This window comes from Melopsittacus undulatus, chromosome 2, assembly GCF_012275295.1.
Source record: "Melopsittacus undulatus isolate bMelUnd1 chromosome 2, bMelUnd1.mat.Z, whole genome shotgun sequence".
NCBI classification, from domain to species: Eukaryota; Metazoa; Chordata; class Aves; order Psittaciformes; family Psittaculidae; genus Melopsittacus; species Melopsittacus undulatus.
Window position 1 is genome coordinate 17,152,955 of NC_047528.1, and position 19,866 is coordinate 17,172,820.

The 19,866-nt window shown below is 36.9% G+C and overlaps 1 protein-coding gene across 2 annotated transcripts in view; it reads left to right on the forward strand.

The window, feature by feature from the left end:
- The window catches only part of ZMYM2 (zinc finger MYM-type containing 2), an 88,661-nt gene that overhangs the window by 48,281 nt on the left and 20,514 nt on the right, over window positions 1-19,866 (forward strand). For both annotated transcript variants that reach the window (XM_031049523.2, XM_031049522.2), the window contains 3 exons: window positions 3,492-3,608; window positions 4,206-4,356; window positions 14,504-14,676. In XM_031049523.2, the coding sequence (XP_030905383.2) occupies window positions 3,492-3,608; window positions 4,206-4,356; window positions 14,504-14,676 (441 nt within the window). The remainder of the gene's footprint in view (window positions 1-3,491; window positions 3,609-4,205; window positions 4,357-14,503; window positions 14,677-19,866) is intronic.

A 19,866-nucleotide genomic window follows, 5' to 3' on the forward strand; every position in this document is an offset into this window, starting at 1 on the left:
CAGGGTTTTCCCATTTGTCATTATACTCCATTCTTTTCATCAGCTGGAAAACAAATCAATCTCTTAATTGCTTCCTTAATACACCCTTGATAGGGCCTTCCCTCATGTAGCCCTGCTCTGTGCTTTTATTTTAACCAATTTAGTAGATGTCTGTCAGTAGGACCAATTAACAGAATAGATGCAGATTGTTAGTATGTAATGACCGGTCTGTAACAGTCAAACTTATTTGATATCTACTTTATTCTACATAGTCTTACAATTAATTGCAGCCCCAAGAGCTCTCAGAACAAAACCTTTCTGCTATTTGAGTGAGAAAAATAAAGCTAGTGAATGACAAATACAGCCTGTGCCTTCCTGGATTTGCACATAAGTCAATATTAAGCAACATTATTGAATATAACTGCTGGATCAGTTGATCCTTCTTGTGGATTTCTTATCTTGCTGAGACCTTGTTGATGCTTCTGTTGCAGTTTGTGTTACATGTAGATCTATTTCTCTAATGTTGGCAAGGAGTTTAATTAGAGCAGCCATATAGTCTCATTTCTTAGTAACTAAGATCAACAATGGGTAGATGGTCACTTGCTTACAGTTAGTTTGCTCACATATCTCAGAATAGTTTTTGTATATTCACTGTCTAGAAGAATAAAATGCATTCACCATTAAATAAGAGTTGATTGTATGAGACCAGCTTCTTTGTTCCGTTAATTTAGTATTTAGGTGGAAAGGACAGTATACCATTATGTGAGCATTGGACTGTTAAGTGTTCCTTTGAGGACTTTCTTCTGCCTAAGTGACACATAAGGGGTTGAACCCACACTGAGAAAATGGTTTAATCCATTTGGTCAATTGCTATGCTTTCTGCAGTGATCTCTTAAAAAAATTACCAGTTTACTTTGGAACTCTGGTGTTTGTTTTTTTTATTGTTTACTAATGCAGATAAATCTTGCTTTAATTTTCTGGCATGTATATTCATTCCTTTTACCTACTGTGCCTATTCTTCCCATACCTTTTTCTTTGTTAGGGGCTACCATTTTCAGAACAGAGTAACTTATTTCAGGTCTGCATCTCCCTTCTGCAAAAATTTTAGTCCTTCTGGTTTACAAATGGGTTGGAATATTTAAATTCCCAGTTTGTTTACACTGCTTTAGGGTTGATTGTAATTTTACTTTATAAATAACTTTTTGTTTCTAGCAATTTTAATGTACTAAAATATTTGAAAGATTTGGTTGAGCTGCTTGTTGTGCAACTTATGTCCATATCTATATTCTCCTTTGTGGGGAGAGCTTGTAAGAGTAGTCAGCCTTGTAAGAAAGAGGATAAAAGAGGAAAAATAGCTGGCTTGATGTGATTTTTTTCTTTTTTTTTTTCATGTGTGATAGTTGGTGGTAAAATAGTGTGACCGTGTTTTGTCATCTTCCACGCTCTGTCTTGGAGGATATTACTGCAAAGTTTAAGACAAAACTATTCAGAAGCTGTATTGTTTCAAGCCTGGGTCAGTTGAAGACCTTGTTCTGAACTTGTCTGTTATGGAAAAACAAACTGCTAATTTATGTATTGTGAACATGGAGGTTGTGGTGTGTCTTCCCAGAGTTAGAAACTGTATGTCTTAAAGTACAAGCTGTGTTGCAAAACATGAGTCTATACAAAATGTTGAGATTTTGACCGCACAATTTATGGATAGCTCTGGAGAGTTGTAGGACCAGTATGTGTAAGAATTACAAGTACAGTCATTTTTAGCAGGTTACTCACATTGGTTATTCGCTAATCTTGTGTTCTCTTTGGCCATCATTGGGGTGTCTGTAAGTGTTCTTCATTATATACCTTAAAACTCTCTTCGTTACACCTACATATATTTTAAAAACGGAGTGTGTTGTGGCAGGAATCATGAAGGAAGACTGACACGCTTGTCAGAAATATTTTTCCAAAACTGATCATAATAAAAATAATTGAGTCTTCCATGTTGAGGCTGGAAGATATGTGTGTGCATGACCATAAAGGGAGTGTTTGGTTCCTTTCTCATTTGGTTTAGTACCTTTCATTTTGCTTGTGGATGACTTGTTTAGAGCAGCCGAAGTCTAGTAGTCCTCTCTCAACCTTGGGGACATTTGCTGGGTATAATGGGAAAAATATGACAATACTGTATGTGGGCATCAGACTGTGTTAAAGTCATTACAGAGTTACAGAAACATCTAGGTGGCAAAAGACCTTTAAGATCAAGTCCAACCATGGGACAATGGACCACTGGCATAAAGGTGACATCTTTTCTGCTGTATATGTCAGTTTGTTCTCAGATCTTGTCCATGACTGGGAACTGTACATGATTACTTAATGTCTGCAAACTTTTGTACAGATTTAGTGCATCTGCATAAGGTGATACCACTTGCACTGCTAGCTAGCACTCAGGAGTATTGTTTCACTTATGTAAGGGTTTATGTTACTATCAGTTTCATTACAATGTTATTTTTAGTGTAGGTAAACCCTTAGTAACAGGAGAGTTTGAAAAAATGTTTTAAGGTTTTTACTGTTACAAAGTTACAAAGTAGTAACAATCTCTCTGAAGATAACTTTTTTTTTCCTCAAATATATTTGTCTTGTTGCAAATGATGTGGGAAAGTTTGAGAAGATGGAAGTAAATTTGTCCTGAATGATCAAGTGACTGTGATTATTACTGATTCAGATTTTATCCTGAACATCACATGCATAATACAGTACTTGTTGTTGCTTGATCTAGGGAACATACTAAAGACTGTATCTGTAGACTTGTTAAGACCTACAGTAAAATTGAGTTCTGTGTGTACGATTGCCTTAGAAATGCATTAAGTTAATGATTCAATTACAGAATTAAATTCTCATACCTATACATGCAATCTGCAGAATTTTTCTCAACCTGGTAACCCATAATTGTTTACGGGCTGGCTGTTTGAATGGTTGCATCTTCTTGCCTGGTGATTGAGGCCAACTAGGACTATTAGCTAGTTTTCTCTTAATGTGAGTAGAAACGGGGTTTCTTGCTGAAGGCCTTTTACATTAATACTTGTAGTATAAAGGGGTTTGCTTAAGGTGTTGATAATCTGCCTTGGTGAGGTTTAAATATGAAAGTAGTTGTTTATAGGTCTTTGAACTTCTGTGACCAAAATAAAGCAACCTGTGAAATGTATTTATCTGAAAATACATCTTTTGTGATTAAGAGGTGTTTGGCTTTGGGAAACTTTTTTTTTGGCATTTATAATTACCCATACCAGGTACTAGAAAGGTAAGATATGAGAAAAAACAGCCTAAAGTAATAATCGTGGACGTAAGGGTAAGGATTCAAGATTGGAAAACCTAAGGTGACAAGGGAAAAGGAATTAAGGCAAAAGACTGTCCTACTGTGCTTTTTCCAGAAATGCCCTTGAGCTTGCTTATGAACTCTCAGATTCTCAAACACTTAGGCTTAATTGAAAACACATTCTAGAAGTAACTATGAAGTGATGTCTGTCTATGTTTTTCAGACTCTCAGTGTGCAGTCTTCAACAAATGGTCAGTTTGTCTCTCCCAGTGATATTCAGTTGAAATGTAATTATTGTAAAAGTTCTTTTTGTTCGAAGCCAGAAGTACTGGAATGGGAGGTAAGAGGGGTTTTTGTTTTACTTTTAGAATGATGAAGTGTTTCCAAATGTAAACTGTTGTTTCAATACAGTTGCTGTAGATAGGTACTTTATGAGGTGGTGAAGCTTAAAAAATTAAGCTGATAAAGTCTACCTGGTTCTGTAAAATATCATTTAACTTTAGTATTGATAAAAGCAGAAATCTGTTTATAAATAACAAAGCATCTGTGGAATTTAAAGAAAAAAGTAAATTCTCAGATCAGCTGTAAGCTTGAAATATGCTTTCATCTTCAGTTGTGTGACTGTAGATATGATAGACCATTGTTACACTTCTCTATTGAACTGAGAGAAATATCTGAAGAGGATGTGCTAATATTGATTGGCATTTTCTGCTTAGCATTTTCATACGAAATTATGAATATTTGTAGCACTTGTGGTCAGCTTGAGTGAGAGTTGTTAATTTTTAGCATTAGAAGTCATGCCCAAATGATGTGTTTGCGCTTCTGTTTACTTTTCATGTTAAAGTTGTCTTAATGGCGAACTGTTATTTATAATGTTGAACTATCAAAATCTTTAGATTTTATCCCTATTCATGATACTTTACAACTCTGCTTTTAGAACAAAGTGTATCAGTTCTGCAGCAGAGCATGTGCTGATGATTATAAGAAACTGCATTGCATAGTTACATACTGTGAATACTGTCAAGAAGAGAAAACGCTGCATGAGACTGTGAATTTCTCTGGCGTCAGAAGACCCTTTTGTAGTGAAGGTCTGTATGTATTTAGTTTTTTCCTAAGGTATTGGCATTGTAGTTTTACTGCAGTTGACTTACTATGTTCATATGTAATGCTAAAATTTAAGGTAACATTCTGTTGTACTTGAGGCTAAACCAGAAGTTTCTTCATTATTATTAATGAAGTGCATGTACCTGTTAATTTATGTGAGCTGCTTTTATGACTTTTTTGTTGGGTTTTTTCACCACTTAGGTGGAGGAAGAGTGAGCAATGCTTTTAAGCTTGTGTGTATAAATACATACGCATGTATGCACATGCATGTATACATATGTACAAAAAAAATGATAGGGAAATTCTTTTCTTGAAATGTATGCTGCACAGCTTATACCAGCACTAACTGCACTGGGAAATAGAAAATCGAAGCTTTCTCTTCAGTTAATAGTTTCAAAAATGTAATAGAAGAGTGGAAATTCTACATTGGTTTAGAATGGCTATTCAAACAGTAACTTGAATGGTGTATGTTGATTACTGTCATTATCATTTTCCTGACTAATTTTTTTGGTTTTCAAAAAGAAACTGTAATGAAGGTATATGGGCATAAGATTCGTTTAAATTGCATTAAGATACTGTTTTAATAGAAGCAGCAAAATACAGTCTTAACAAGAACTTATCCACTTCAGGTGAGCTGTCCTTCAATCCTTACCTTACAAGTTTTAACTAGAAGTTTGGATGACCTATTGCTGCAGATACAGGAAATACTTTTTCCTTTAGTTATAATAATAATACTTTCACTATCATTTGATAAACTTTGCTGAAGATCTCTGTTTTCAAGCATATTAAACAGCAGATGTGTCAATTTATTTGTAGCAGTATCCTACTAAGCTGGAGAGGGGTAGAGTGTGAAGCCAGAGGCGGCCTTCCTTCTGTGTAGATTCCCTTACATCTCTGAGCTCTGCAGTCTTTTGTTTCTGATGGAGTGTGGTGGCTTAGGTTTCTTTGCCATTATTACTTTCTTCTTGTGTTCTGGACTGCAGAGTGATAGCTGGAGAGGAAAAAAGGACAAAGCAAGGCCCAGTTTTACAGTGTATCGTTACAGTGCTGAATAACATCTACTTGGAAATTGTGTGAATAAAACAATTCCACAGAATTTATTCAAAGACAAGAACAAACGTTTTTTTTTTTGCCTGGATATTACAGTATATGTTGGTATTACTGTGAATACTTAGGACTCCCTCATGTTAAAGCCTGGTGGCTATCACTATGAAATCAGTAAGATTCATAATGCAATCTGTGCCGCATTACTACTTTCATAGATGTATTTTTATATCAGGAAGCTTGAAATAAGTGAGAACTTGTATTTTCTATTGGAGAATTTGAGGAAGGAAAGAAATAAAAACAGTCTCCAGCATGAATACAGTTACAAAATGGGGGGGAATCAGTTGCTAGATGTCTAGTGTGGGTCTGAGTTTGCATTTGTTGGACCAGCTTGAGAGCAAAGCTGATCTTTAAGATGAATATGCCAAATGTTGCCACTAAAACAAAGTTTATTGGCTTACTGTGATGATCTGAACTAAACCAGAGAGAGAAGGTAGTCAAAGCCACCATTAAGTAAAATGTAACTTGAATAAATATGGCACACATCTGTTAGCTGTAGCTTAGGTCTGCTTTGTGGTGCATATGAAAATAGCTGTCTGTGTTACCCAGTGAAAATAAATAGCTGACCTGGACAAAAGCTCTGTAGAAACAACCTACACCCTTTATTTTAAAGGAAAACCAAGGATTTGTCATTGATTGCTGCAGAAATAGTAGAATTCAGGAGCTAACATTGTTCAAATCTGATGTGGGGGGGAGAGGGCTAGGTCTTTAGGTGGATTGAGTGGAGGTCAACAAAAAATTCAGTCATCAGAGGTGATAGATTTCTCTTCTCCCTTTTCCAGGTATCCAGGCACCACTAATTTTAACTTGTAACATTTCCAGAAATATGTCCACCTGTAAAGTAAAAAAGCTAGTAGATGTACCAAATAAACTTCTTGGATGTGGCGGCCACAGGGGTTTAGATATTGTAACATATTCAGGAAGCTTCATCAACATAGATTATTTTGTTAAGTATGCAATTAGTCTTCAGAAGACAAGTGTATTTCGATTTGAGAAGGAATAACCTCAGGCACTCAGTCACAGAAGTTACTGGTGTTTTTGGAAGAAACTGAACTCTCAAGGGAAAATACTGGAAAATTTCAGGTTTATAAGAGAAGGCTTCTAGAGAAAATCAGAAGTTAAACAGGTGTTGAAATTTCTGCAAGAGTGCTTATTTGTTCATCTTCAAGCAAACTGATAGGAAAGTATGTATAAGATCACCCGCAGATAACCTTTAGACTGCTTATGATTGCCTAGCTGGAGTACTGATGATGTCACTCCTTTGCTCACATTATTCATACCTGAGGGGTTTTTTTACACATGCACATATGTATAAATTTACACACAAACCCTGGCACCCACATTAAAGTCTCTGGGATCAGTATTTTTGTGTAGTTTCATTCCAACTCTGTTTATTAAAAGCTTTTCTTTATTAAAAAATAAATGCAATGGCCAGCTGAATCTTCCATTGCAATAAGGTATAATTAGACCAACCTAACATTTGTGCTAAACATGGTTATTAATTCTTTCATGGAGTACACTGTGCTTTTTCTGTGTCTGTCCAAAACTTGGATACTACATGAAGGATGAACAACCTGAATGGACTAGTCGAAAGAGATCAATCTCCTCCCCAGTGCTGAGGCTTTGGAAATTAAGCTGTCCTGGTGCTTTGTCACAAGAATGCCTCATTCCAAAATACCAGTTTCTAAATTAAATATGTTGTATATTGTATATGCTAAAGCAAGAAGATGAAGTTGCTTGGAGATTTTTATGTATGTATAGTTGCATGAGTAACAACTGAGAATAGACTGTCCAAGTTTTTAATCTTGGGGAAATCTTGGTTACTGAGTTTTGGGTTTTTTCAATATATATCCCTTCTGAGTGTGTAATAGAATGAATCAGTCTTTGGCAACCCAGCAATGGAACTATTTTATGATAAGTATCACGATAACTTTTTTTTTTTCTCACCTGTATTTTGCATTCAGTTCATCTTTTCAATAGAACCATTATTATTTAAATAACACAGGCTTTGTAATAATTTTGTAACATGAATTTTAATAACATTGATTCATATCCATTAGTCTGCTTCTTGGAAGGAGAAGGTCAGTAAACTGTGGAGTGACTCAGTTATCTGATGCTTGGGAGTTCCTTTCAAATAGATAATACAGATAAAATGCAGCTATGAAATTAGCAACTGTACCATCATCTCGATAGTATCCTAATAAGTTTCAGGGAATTACAGATTCTGCAAATTAAACTTCATGTAGACAACTCTGATGTTTCATCTATGTAGAGATAACCCCTTTTGAAATACTTGTATAGGTGACAAGTGGAAAAAAAAATTAGGAAATTAAGCGGTTTCAGAACTGAGCATGTCTAGGAAATGTATATTGTAGGGTTTGTAGATTGTAGACTTTTAGAGTGGTGTTTTTCCAACCACTGCTGCACAGTGATTTTTTTTAGTACAGTATACTATTAAATGTTAAGTTGATTTTCAGAAATTATGTGTATGAAAATATTACAAGTATTGGAAATAGCCTAAACATAGGTGTTAAATTTTATACAAGTGCTTACATGTGAATGTCTTGCAGCCAGTTAAGATACTACCTAAAATTTATAGCAATTACTGTTGTTGCTAAAAACATTAACAGACTGATTTAAAAACTGATGTGTCATATGAAGTGTGGCTAAGACTTATTGTTTATGGGCTTCTCTAGTAAGTGGAGAAGTTGATGGCCCTGTTCCCTGAGCTGTATTCCCTGGGCAAACGGGGGTTGCCATCAGGCCTGCTTAAATCTTTTCATCGCTGATGTTTGCTTTGTTGCTGTTAAACATGAGAGCTACAGAAACTGTTAAAACACAGCTTTTTTATAGTTTGCATTATCAACTCTCTACTTTGAAACACTGATACACATTTTAAAAATAAAATGTACAGAATTTGGGCTAGCTAACAAATTTTTGAAGACAGTACAGAAGCAACCATTTTAATGAAAAATCCTGTGGCATGAATTTCCTAACTGTGTGCTGCTATGTAAGAGGACCTCAAAACTATCAAGGATTGATACGTAATATAGAACATAGAGGAGAGGAGAAAGAGATATATTTACATGTATGATTTTGTATCACAGTAAAGTGTGTTGCATAATAAAAATCTTATATTACAAGCTCTTGGTTTATGTTTCACAATAGTTGTTGTCTCCATCTCTGCAGCTCTGATAGTAGCCTACCATATTAAAATAATTTGTGCTTGCTATGGGGCCTGTTCAGCTTTAGCCTACTATGTCAGGCAGTTTGGTTTTGCTTCTGGCTACTTCCTTTGGCAGTGTCCCACTAACATAACCTGAAATACCAGCTACCTTGTGTCTTTCTTTTGAAGGTTTATTTGGTGCTGAGTGGGAATATCCTGGCAAAAAGGGACAAATGACAAGCAAAACATGTCTTAAACAGTGTAAGATGTATGATCCATTAAAATGCCCTCTCACAGTTGCAAGAGTCATGTTGTTACTGAAGCAAAGTATTCCTTTCCTACAAATCAGGTTAGTAGAAAAGTGGAAGACAACTTTGGAGGGATTTTGAGGTGCCTTAGAAAGAAAATGGTCTCCTTTGACTGCTGTGGGCAGTAGTTACAGTGGGACATCCCTGACATCCGTTTGAGCCATGGCAGTTTTTGTTACATCGGCACAGTGTAGTTGTTCAGTCCATGTTGTATTATTTAGGAGTCTGGTGTTAAATCTTTGAGCTGCAAATGCCTATTCCAAACAATTTTTTTTTTTTTTACTGTAGAAGCTCAAAAATACTTTTCTGCTGATAGCAATGAGTTAAGGTAGAAAAGGACAGCATACTCAAATCAGAAAAGTCCCTTATAAAATACTTAGCAGGCTCCCATGCTGAAGAAGAACCAAGTGAAGGCTCTTAGCTATGCTGAAGGAAAGCACAGGTCTGCACCTTCCAAACAAACCGACATGGAAGAGCTGGAGGATTGGTTCTTGTGGTATTCCACTTGTGGAAGAGTCTGATCGTGTAGATGTAGTTGTTAGTGTTTGTTGGGTGCATGTCTTCCGGAATGACTTGAAAATTTTAATTTGTTATCCTGGTTTTTTTTATACTTTTGGTGGTGTTCTTGTAGTTGAAAAAAATCAAAAGATAAAACTATGCTGAGGAAGATATTACATACTTATCTTCCCTCTGTCTTGGAGGGAGAATATTGATATTGTTAAAGTAACCTCATTTAGATTTTGAGTAATGTTGTGCTGAATCTTGAGATTTGTTTTTGTCCATGGATAACTAATTTCTAAAGTAAAAAGGTATATTAAAAACTTATATCAAGTGAAATCCTGTGCATTGTTGAACTTAAGTGATCCTTGTTAGATTGGCATTCTTCTGTGTTAATTCCCTTGTTGTGTCTTTTGAAGATGTTTGAGACAGTTCTCCAAGGGAAAGATAATGTTGACTCTTGCAGATAAGGAGTGATGACAATTTAAGGTGCTGAGCTTATGAGCACAAGAAGATTGCTTATAAACATGTTTCTTAGAAACCTGAAAGAATAATCAACTTGAAAATATTGAAGAATAAGAAAAACCTAGTGCCTGAATGGGAGTAAGAGGGAGGAGAAAAGAAGGAGCTAATACCTAGTATCAGAAAACTTTAGGATAAACTGAGTTGCTGTGTGGAGACCTCATAGCAGCCTTCCAGTATCTGAAGGGGGCCTATAGGGATGCTGGGGATGGACTATATTCATTAGGGACTGTAGTGATAGGACAAGGGGTAACGGGTTCAAACTTAAAACAGGGGAATTTTAGATTGGATATAAGGAAGAAATTCTTTACTGTTAGGGTGGTGAGGCACTGGAATTGGTTGCCCAGGGAAGTTGTGAATCCTCCATCCCTGGCGGTGTTCAGGTCCAGGTTGGGCAGAGCCTTGGGTAACATGATTTAGTGTGAGGTACCCCTGTCCATGGCAGGGGGTTAGAACTAGGTGATCTTAAGTTCCTTTCCAACCCTAACTATGATTCTGTGATTCTATCATAAAATAATAAAAGGTTCTTAAGAAGAAGACAAGGAAGTGGGAGATACAACTTCTCTGTTACACACAGTCGAAGCAGGACTCAAAATTGGATGCATTGCATCTGTTTTCCTACGGATAGTGATGTTTATTGTCAAGCCAGAGGCAGCGGATGTTAGCAATGTGGGTATGGAAAAGATGGCTACTGTGTTTGAATCAATACAGAAGGAGGCAGGAGAAAGATGTGGATGCAACATATCTTGAGAAATTTTCAAGACCCAGCTTGCGATGCTACAGGCTTGTCATATAACAATCCCGTTGTTCTTCTCTAGATGAAGCTGTTAACAGTTGAAGTTACTACAAGATGAGAGAACAGCAAGTCTTGTTATGTAGCTTGAAGGAAGAGAAAGGTAGTTTAGTAAGTACAGCATTTCAGGGGTAAAAAGCTAATCGCTTTTAGGATGCAACAGTTATTTTCTATAAAAGGTGTTATTCTCTGTAGTAAAAAGAGACTGGTGTTGAGGACTAAAGAAGTGTTTCTAGTTCAACATTCCTTTTTTTACAGCTGCTTGATGTGTGTATGGAATTTCATGTAATTCAGGTAGGTACTACTGGTAGAATAGGACCAGGTTCTTAGTAGGTTGCATGCACTGAGTCTGCAGGCAGTCAGGTGAAGTAGGTTTCTGGCCATGGGTAGCCCTGGAGAACTGGACCTTGCAGTTCTTGTGTCTGCCAAAAGGAAGGAAGCTCTCTTGACCTGCAGTATGCCTGAAGTAAAGGCTTGGAGGAGCTGTTTGTGTGTTGTCATGTCAGTAAGCCTCTGTTGCATGCGTTCAAATCCTTATTCTCTCTATACAGTTTATGTGGGGAACCAAATTTCAGGGCTGTTGGAAAGGATAGATTTTCTCTTGGGTTTTTCTTGGAAGCCAGAATTCTAATAGCAAAATTAATTTATTTTTGCCTAATTCTGATTTTGAGTTGGAAATATGTCATCTAAAAGTGCTCCTTTACTGGCCTCTCTGAGATAGTTGACTCGCAGGATGGTCTTCTGTTAGATTTTTGCTAAGGAATATAAATAATTTCTTTTGTAGCCTGAACCAGATTACCTGCATTTCATTTTTTGTTTTGAAATGAAGAGTTATTTTCTCTTTAAGAGTTGCTTTAAAGCAGTAGACATGTCCACCTGGTCACACTGTAACTTGTGTATCTCCTGTTACAGAACAAATTGTTCTGAATGTTTGAGCTGTCAGCTGTTTGTCTTAGGCAGTGCTTATACTCAGTAACTTAAAGTTCACAGAGGAGTTATGCTGACGAAACCCTTAGTATTTTAGTGTTGATACTGGAAAGATCAGTCAGCCAGTTTTCTTTTTGTATTACTCTGACACAGTGTAGTTACTCAAAGCCCACTTCTCGGTTGTATCTGCAAAGCCAGCATGGATACTACTGGTTTGCTGATGCAGGATTTGCACTGTGAAGAGTGAGTTGTTTGAGCTCAGAATGTTTTGCTAAAGGTGAATATATTTTTCCATACTTAAAAGCTTACTATTCAAATCAAAACCATAGAATTGCAATAAGAAGTTATATCTTAGGTGTGCACAAAGTACCCAGGGCCTAATTAATGCTGTCAAGTGAAGGGCATTTTGTTTTCTCTGCCTGAAGTGAGAGGATTTTGAAACAGCCAGAATGCTCCCTGGTTCCATGGGTTAAGTTACCTATTACAAAGACATAAAAAAAAGTCAGACAAATCTGAAGAGCTTTGTTCATGCTGTTGCAGAAAGAAAATACTGTACTTCCGTTTTAGAAGTCTTCAGTCTTCACAGTTGTAGCAATCTTATATCAGCATCTGAAGTTTTATAAAGATGGATTTTCTACCTTCTGTAGAGGCCTCCTTCAGTAAGAAGCCCTGCAGTCAGTGATCTATAAAACCTCCACATTTTTCAGGCATGTAGTCTTAAATGCTTGAAGTTTGGACTTTCTGTTTCCCCTTAATATTAACTTCTCATTATTTTCCATGAGTCACAGATGTGGGAGATATTTGATCTGATAACTTTTTTTGAACATAACAAACAGTATCTTCCTCAGTTTTACTCCCTGTAGTTTAACAGACAAGAAGAATGTGAGCTTTGTCCATTCCTTTTTGTAGGCTATTTAGCCAGGTGCACATAGCTTACCTGAAGGGTAGTAGAGTGCTTCTGTGAGTCTGTAGTCTTGAAAGGTTAGTGCAGCATTGAATGGCTCTTCTAAGGCACAGCTGAAGAGGAGGATACTTTGTGGTGCTGAGCTGTCTCTGGAGTTGTAAAGAAGTGGGAAGAATCTGATGCTCCATAAATAATAAGAGATACAGCCAGCAGGAAAAAATACTGGCAAGAAATTTTCAGTGCTTTAATGGGTTCTTTTAATTAGTAGTTTGCACACACTTGTGTTTTCAGCATTACTATTTCCTTCAGAACAGTGTACTTAACATTTGAATTAGTTGCACTGTAAAGAAAATTGCTTGGTTTGGCACTTTTCATCTGTACTGCCTGTTTTATGTGTTAGTAATTTTCTTTATTGTTAAAGAATCAGATACATAACTAAAAGCTTAAACAGGTATTATGTACAGTCTTATTTGTACTTTACAATTGTCTTACTTTGACATTGCTAGCAAATATAATTTGTTAGCAGAGCTTGTAGTAGTGTAAGTTAAAATTCCTCGATAAACTTTTGTTTTTGGAAGATGCTGTCTGCTGTAGCTTCCACTTGCATTCTTGTGCTTTTAGTGATTTTTAAAATGTATCAGAGTTTCACACATGCGTAATTCTACCCTCGCAGACAACAGCACAAGTCACTTAACTGAAATTACTGAATCCATTATAATTACAGTATCTTTATACCCCGCATGTTTGTTACATATTGAGTTTCATAACCAGAAGTATGGAAGTCTGCATGTGTTAGGCTATGTGCCGTAGCAGAGTGGGCACTTGGCAGACTTGAGTTCCAGTCTTTGGTGATAACTGTGATATGTGGGAGATCATAAAAACAGCTGCAGTATCTCAGATTAAAGGTCTGTATAGATGTTATCTTGTCCCTCCAGTGTTTAATATAATTGCTTCATCTTTTCATACTGGTCTCTTCTGTAAGAATAGCACAGTAACAGAGATACATGGTACATTATTTAGGCATCACCTGAATAGACACTACATTTGAGGTAGTTTGAAATACATTATATTCTCAAAATAGCCTAAGTAATAGCTACAGTATTGATCTTTTAATGTATTTAGTACCTAGAGTGTCTTTTCTGATTTGCTTGAGGGAGCATCATATTGTTGAAGAATACAGCCATCATTATGGCAACCTTGAAATTACTACTGCATAGCAAATACAAAAGAATCCACCAAGACCTGATGTGGAATGAAAAAAATAAAAGATTCATTGTATACAAATCTACACAAATTTCATATGTAAATTCCGATCACTGCATGATTATTCTCAGTACTGATTACTGCTTGCTTTATGGTATTTTTTAGGAAGCTCCTCAGTTCTTAGGTCATCTTGTTTGTACTAGTGTTCTTAAAAATTAATGAGCTGTCTTAAGTGGTTTGTTGTATAAATATGCGTGAAATCAAAGTAAGTTGATCCTTGAAGTTAGGTATTGTCTTAGTGGATAGTGTTGTCTAGCTTAGAATTTCTGCTTGTCATTGTCTGGATATCTAGCATTCTAAGGATTTGTAACTGAGCAATATAATTCCAAGTCAATGGTTTTGCATGGGTCTATATAAAAACTGTGTGTTGGGGTTTTTTTCGGGACTGTTTGCTCAGGGATTTGACAAGCACAGATTCAAGCTTAGTGTTTTGAAAAAGATACAGATATCACATGAAACTGTAGAGTTGTGCAGGAAAGGGGTTCAGGTAAAAATGTCTTGAAATATAGTCTATTATGTACCCTGAATTTTTCTGAAGCCCCAGTTGTTAGCTGTTGTATTCATTTAATTTTCAGTATTTAACTCTTAACTGTGATATCTCTCTGTAAAAATTACGTTGTTCCTAATGTTTAAAATCTGTTTCCAGGCTGCAAGCTGCTATATAAACAAGACTTTGCAAGACGGTTAGGACTGAGATGTGTTACTTGTAATTACTGCTCACAGCTGTGCAAAAAGGGAGCAACTAAGGAACTTGATGGTGTAGTGAGAGATTTCTGCAGTGAAGAGTGCTGTAAAAAATTTCAGGACTGGTACTACAAGGCAAGTAACTAAGAATTTTTGATGAGAGAGCTCCACAGTTTAAAAAAACCAACACTGCACATGTGAGGATATCTCAAGGACTGTGCAGCAGATATGGCTTATGTCAGCAAACCATTTGCTATACAATAAGCAAATGTATTAATTTTATCATTTGGGTTTTCTTAGATCTTAAGAGCAGCCTATCACCTGATTTTATAAATTCATTTGGCAAGGAAGTCTTGAGTTACAGAAAACCAAGAAACTACTGTGTATATTTGTTACTTCACAATTCCATTTTCTCCCCTCTCGATACCCTATTTTTTCTTGTCAAAACTTCTTAAATGTGTATTCAGAATGTTGAAAGCATTGTTAATAGCAGCTGGATGATGCCTTAAATTGTCTGATGATAAACTAGATTAGTACAGTTTTTCTTGTTCCTGCTTTTGCCTCCTTTTTTGCCTTTTCCCTTCTCACAGTTTGAACTGCAGAGGCTTTGATCATTATTTTCCAGTGGAAAGGATGCCAAAGGGAAAAGCAAGACCAAATGGATTTATAATAAAAGATTTAATGAAACAGATGGCATCTGTTTCTATATCTCTGGGAGCTTAACTACCTTGTGAAGCACAACCAGTAAAGAGTTCATGTTAAGCGGTTTTTTGTTTTCATGTTTTCAAAGGAATAAAGTTGAAATTGGACTGGGTTTAACCTGCGATTAGTACCATGGATCAAATACTTTATCTTTGATGTGAACATCCTGGGAACCTACATTAATAATATTAACACAAGAATTACATTTGTGGATGCAATTGCAAAAAAAAAAAAAACCAAAACCACAAAAACAGTACAAAATTAATCATCTTACCAAAACTCTCTACATAGCCTGGAAGGCAATAAAAAGCTTGAAATATTAGAGGGCTAGATATGTCCTGTAATTCAAGATGATCTACCTACCATGAAAGAACTGAATCTGAAGAAATGTCTGATACTTTGGAATGACTGGTTCGAGAAATGTTACAGTGATACATTGTGAAGCCTTTATTCTGAATATTGTATGTAGGGTCCTGTTAGGCACTGCAGAGAGGAAACTACTAAAGACCAGCATGTGTTTCTATGATCTCCTGTGGGTGGTGAAGCTCTGCTGCAGTGTTCTTAAACTTACTAAAATGTTAACTTCATACTATAATATTTAATCTATATACCTTAAAACTTGGGATACAGGGTAAAATTTATTTCTGTGTAAAGTGCCTTCTGATGGAGAACTTTATTAAGCTTTGATATGCTTTAGAAAGATTGATAATTCACAAAGATTATAGTCTGGGGATATGCATACCAAACTAGTTTCATGAACATAAACTTCTAGAGAAGCTTGTGCTCTCATTCAAGTTTGAGAACCATCTGAAGACTCTGGCTTCAGATTATCCTTACTAAATTGGCCCATTAAGCCTGCTTAAATGCTGTTGATGCTGTGGCACAGGAAAGTTAGATTAAATTGCCTTTTCATGGCATCATGTCTAAAATGTCTTACTGGTAACTGGTGATTTTGATACATTTGATGATACTGAAGTTTTAGATATTTTTTTACTTTTGGTAGTGGAAATAATGTTCCATGATGTTGAATTGTTGATTGTACTTTTTTCTTTTAAAATATTTCTTAACGCCTTTGTCTAATTCAGTTCTGGTTATAAAAGTTTGTGATTTATTACATGGGGAAGACATGTAATAGGCTTTAGGAAATTGTATGTTTTGCTGATGTTTTTTCCCCTTTACATTCTTGCTGATAACTTCTCCCTGTTTTAAAAAAGTCACTCCATTTATCTTTGATTTGGAAGTGCAGTGTTAGCTGATGTTCTTATCTAGGCATAGACAGATAATGATTAAAGTATAGGAAGACAGAATAGATATAGACTCCTTCCTGAATTTGTACTTCATGTGCTGTTTTGTGTGTTAGTATCTTAAAAGCATAGTCACATATGTTTGAGCTTTGTCTCATTTGTGCAATGTCCAGTGTTACTTTGGAGTTTCAACGAATGTATACATAAAGGGAAATAAGTAATAATAACCTGGTAATGTTTTACCACAGTCATTGTGTTCATTAAACAAGTGTTTGTTTCCATCTTTGTCTACTTTTTTATGGACACATCTTTCTCGTGTAGTATTTATCTGGAAGACATCTTAACTTTTAAAAATAATTATTACAGGAGAACCTCCCTGAATGCCAAAATTCTCTTCTCAAAAAGCCAGAAGAAGGTAGGAGTGGTAGAAGCACAACAGACTTGTTAACTAGAAGTATTAGCAGCACATCAGAGTTATCTATAAGTGTTTTTCAAAACTAATATGAGGGATTGGAATGTAAAAGGAGTAGTTCAGTCCTAATCACCTGTTGGGTGACAGCTAGTTACCAGCTGGTGCCAAGTTGTGAGGAAGTTTCTACTCTATGGTGTCCGTACACCTCTAAGACAAGCTTAAAGTTTTGGTGTCTTGAGGTTAGCTCGCTAAGTTGTTAGAGCTCTTCCTGTAAACGTCAGTTGCATGCCATGGTTTGAATGTTAATCTGGAAAGTGCTTTGGAATATTCAATATAAATATTTCAGTGACCTGATGTTTGGCAGTTTCAATCATTTGATGTTACTTATATTAGAGCATTGAAAGGACTTTGAAAAAAGAGTATGCAGTTCTGAGAACAGCACCAGAATATGTTTCTTCAAATATACACTGTGAAACTTTGCTGAAAATACTGCAGCTGAAGTGCACTTTCAGGTTATTCAAGACTGCAGTGAAGTATTGATTGGACTGAGTATATATGGTGATGACTGTATTCAGTGGAGGTCATGTGTCTTCTGCACAGACTGAGTTGGGGAGCTACAATCATAGGCGTAGGCATAGAAAAATTATTGTGGCTGCTGAGATTAGATAGCAGTGATTGTCAACAGCAGTAAAACTTGAAACAATGGACCCAGCATTTATCTAAATGGTATAGGCAGCAAGACAACCTTGTTGAATTTGTCTTGTCCAGATTTTACTACTGTATAGTTAGGCATCTCAATTTCAAGTAGGTGCTGTTTCAGAACAGTTGATTGTCTTTCTCTTAAAATCATTCACTCTCTGGAATTATCTCTTGTTTCCTATTTATTGTGGATAGAACTCAGAATAGGCAACTAAGATGATGCCAAATTAATAGCAGTCCAACCCATCAGAGAAAGTTTAGGAGCAGGTCATTGGAGAAATAAAATGTAAATAAACCCCCCCATGTTTAGTGCTCTCTGTGTAAGTGCTCTACAGATGTATAAGCACTCTATAGACAGTTAGTAACAGCCTCACGCTCACAGGCCCTTGTCCTCATGAGGGTCTTCAATCACCCTGCTATCTGTTGGAGGGATGGTACAGCACAAGCAATCCAGGAGGTTTCTCGATTGTGTGGAAGACAGCTTCCTTCTGTATGTAATGGAGGAGCCGACAAGGAGAGGTGCCCTGCTTGACCTCGTGCGCATCAACAAGGAAGGGCTCATTGGAAATGTGACACTCCAGGCAGCCTTGGATGCAGCAATCATGAGATGGTCGAGTTCAAGATGCTCAGGACAGTGAGAAGAGCGTGCAGCAAGCACACTGCCCTGGACTTCAGCAGAGAAGACTTTGGCCTCTTCAGGAACCTGCTTAGCAAGATTCCATGGGATATAGCCCTAGAGGGCAGGGGGCCCAAGACTGTCCGTTGATATTCAAGGATCAGCTGCTTCAAGCTCAGGAGTGTTGTGTCCTGACTAGAAGGAAGTGCAGCAGGAGGGCCAGGAGACCTCCTTGGATGGATAAGGAGCTGCTGAGGAAACTTAGAGGGGAAAAGAGAGGCTTATAAAAGGTGGAGGCTGTGTGGAGACCTCATAGCAGCCTTCCATTATCTGAGTGGGGCTATAAGGATATTGGGTATGGACTCTTCATTAGAGACTGTAGTGACAGGACAAGGGCTAATGGGTTCAAACTTAGATGGGAAGTTTAGATTGGATATAAGGAAGAAACTCTTTAATGGTGGTGAGGCACTGGAATGGGTTGCCCAGGGAAGCTGTGAATGCTCCATCCCTGGCAGTGTTCAAGGCCAGGTTGGACAGAGCCTTTGGTGACATGGTTTAGTGTGAGGTGTCCCTGCCCATGGTGGGGGAGGGGGGTTGGAACTCTATGATCTTAAGGTTCTTTCCAGCCCTAACTCTTCTATGATTCTGTGATTTTATGTGAAAACGTTAATCTTTGTCCTCAATTTGGTTTTAAAAAAAAGTTGTTTACTGTGCTGATTTGAACATGTTGAGGCTGTATCTGGATATGTAATTGGACCAAAAAGCAGTCGTGAGTCTCAAAGGTGTTATGTGCTATTGAATACAGAGATTATAGATGTACTTTTCTGAAGCAGAGAGACAAAAGATTTGAAAGCAGGTATTTTTAAGATATTTAACCTATAGTGCTGCCGTCCTGAATGAAAACAAATGGATAGGGAAGGGATGGAAGGAAGAGGCAGAAGATCACACTTTTGCCTTCAGTTAATTTCATGGTCAGGGAAGTGGGGAGAACAAGTAGGAGCTGTAGTGCATGGGACAATGTATAGTATTAACTGCAAGCAAGATTATGGAAATAGAATTACAGCCTAGCAAATGTAGAGATGAGAAGTGAAGCATCTTTCGTAAAGGGATCTTGGGCTTGCTAAGGAATAGTAATTGCTGTGTGGAAGCATGACAGATTTTTTTTTTTCCACCTAAATACTTTATTAGCTGCCCAGGAAAGACAATGATACTCTTATTCAAAGGCATAAGCAAAACAGCACAACCGGGAAAGGCAGAAACAGTTGCAAGAAAGCTGGAGGTGCTGCATTTAACAAGATTTGTTACCTTTTTCTTTCTTTGAAGGAGGTAAAACATTGAGCAGGAAGTGGTGCTTTAATAGTCAAACAAAGTGCAGCAGGTCAGAATAGGTGGACTTTTCTGCACGTGAGTAAACTGACATTCTTGGGTGGGCTTGAGATTTAAAATTAGAAGGAATTGTACAGTTTGGGGTTTTTCCTTGGTTTGGGTTTTTTTTTTGTTTGTTTTGTTTTTTTTTTTTCCTGACATTTCAACCTTTCAGTGGGTTTGGAAAGATGCATTTCCCTTAAAGGTGTCAATTCAGTTTTCCTGAGCTGATAAATGTAGGCTATTTTGGCAACGCTCCATACTTCATCTTCTTCCCCACTCCCAAG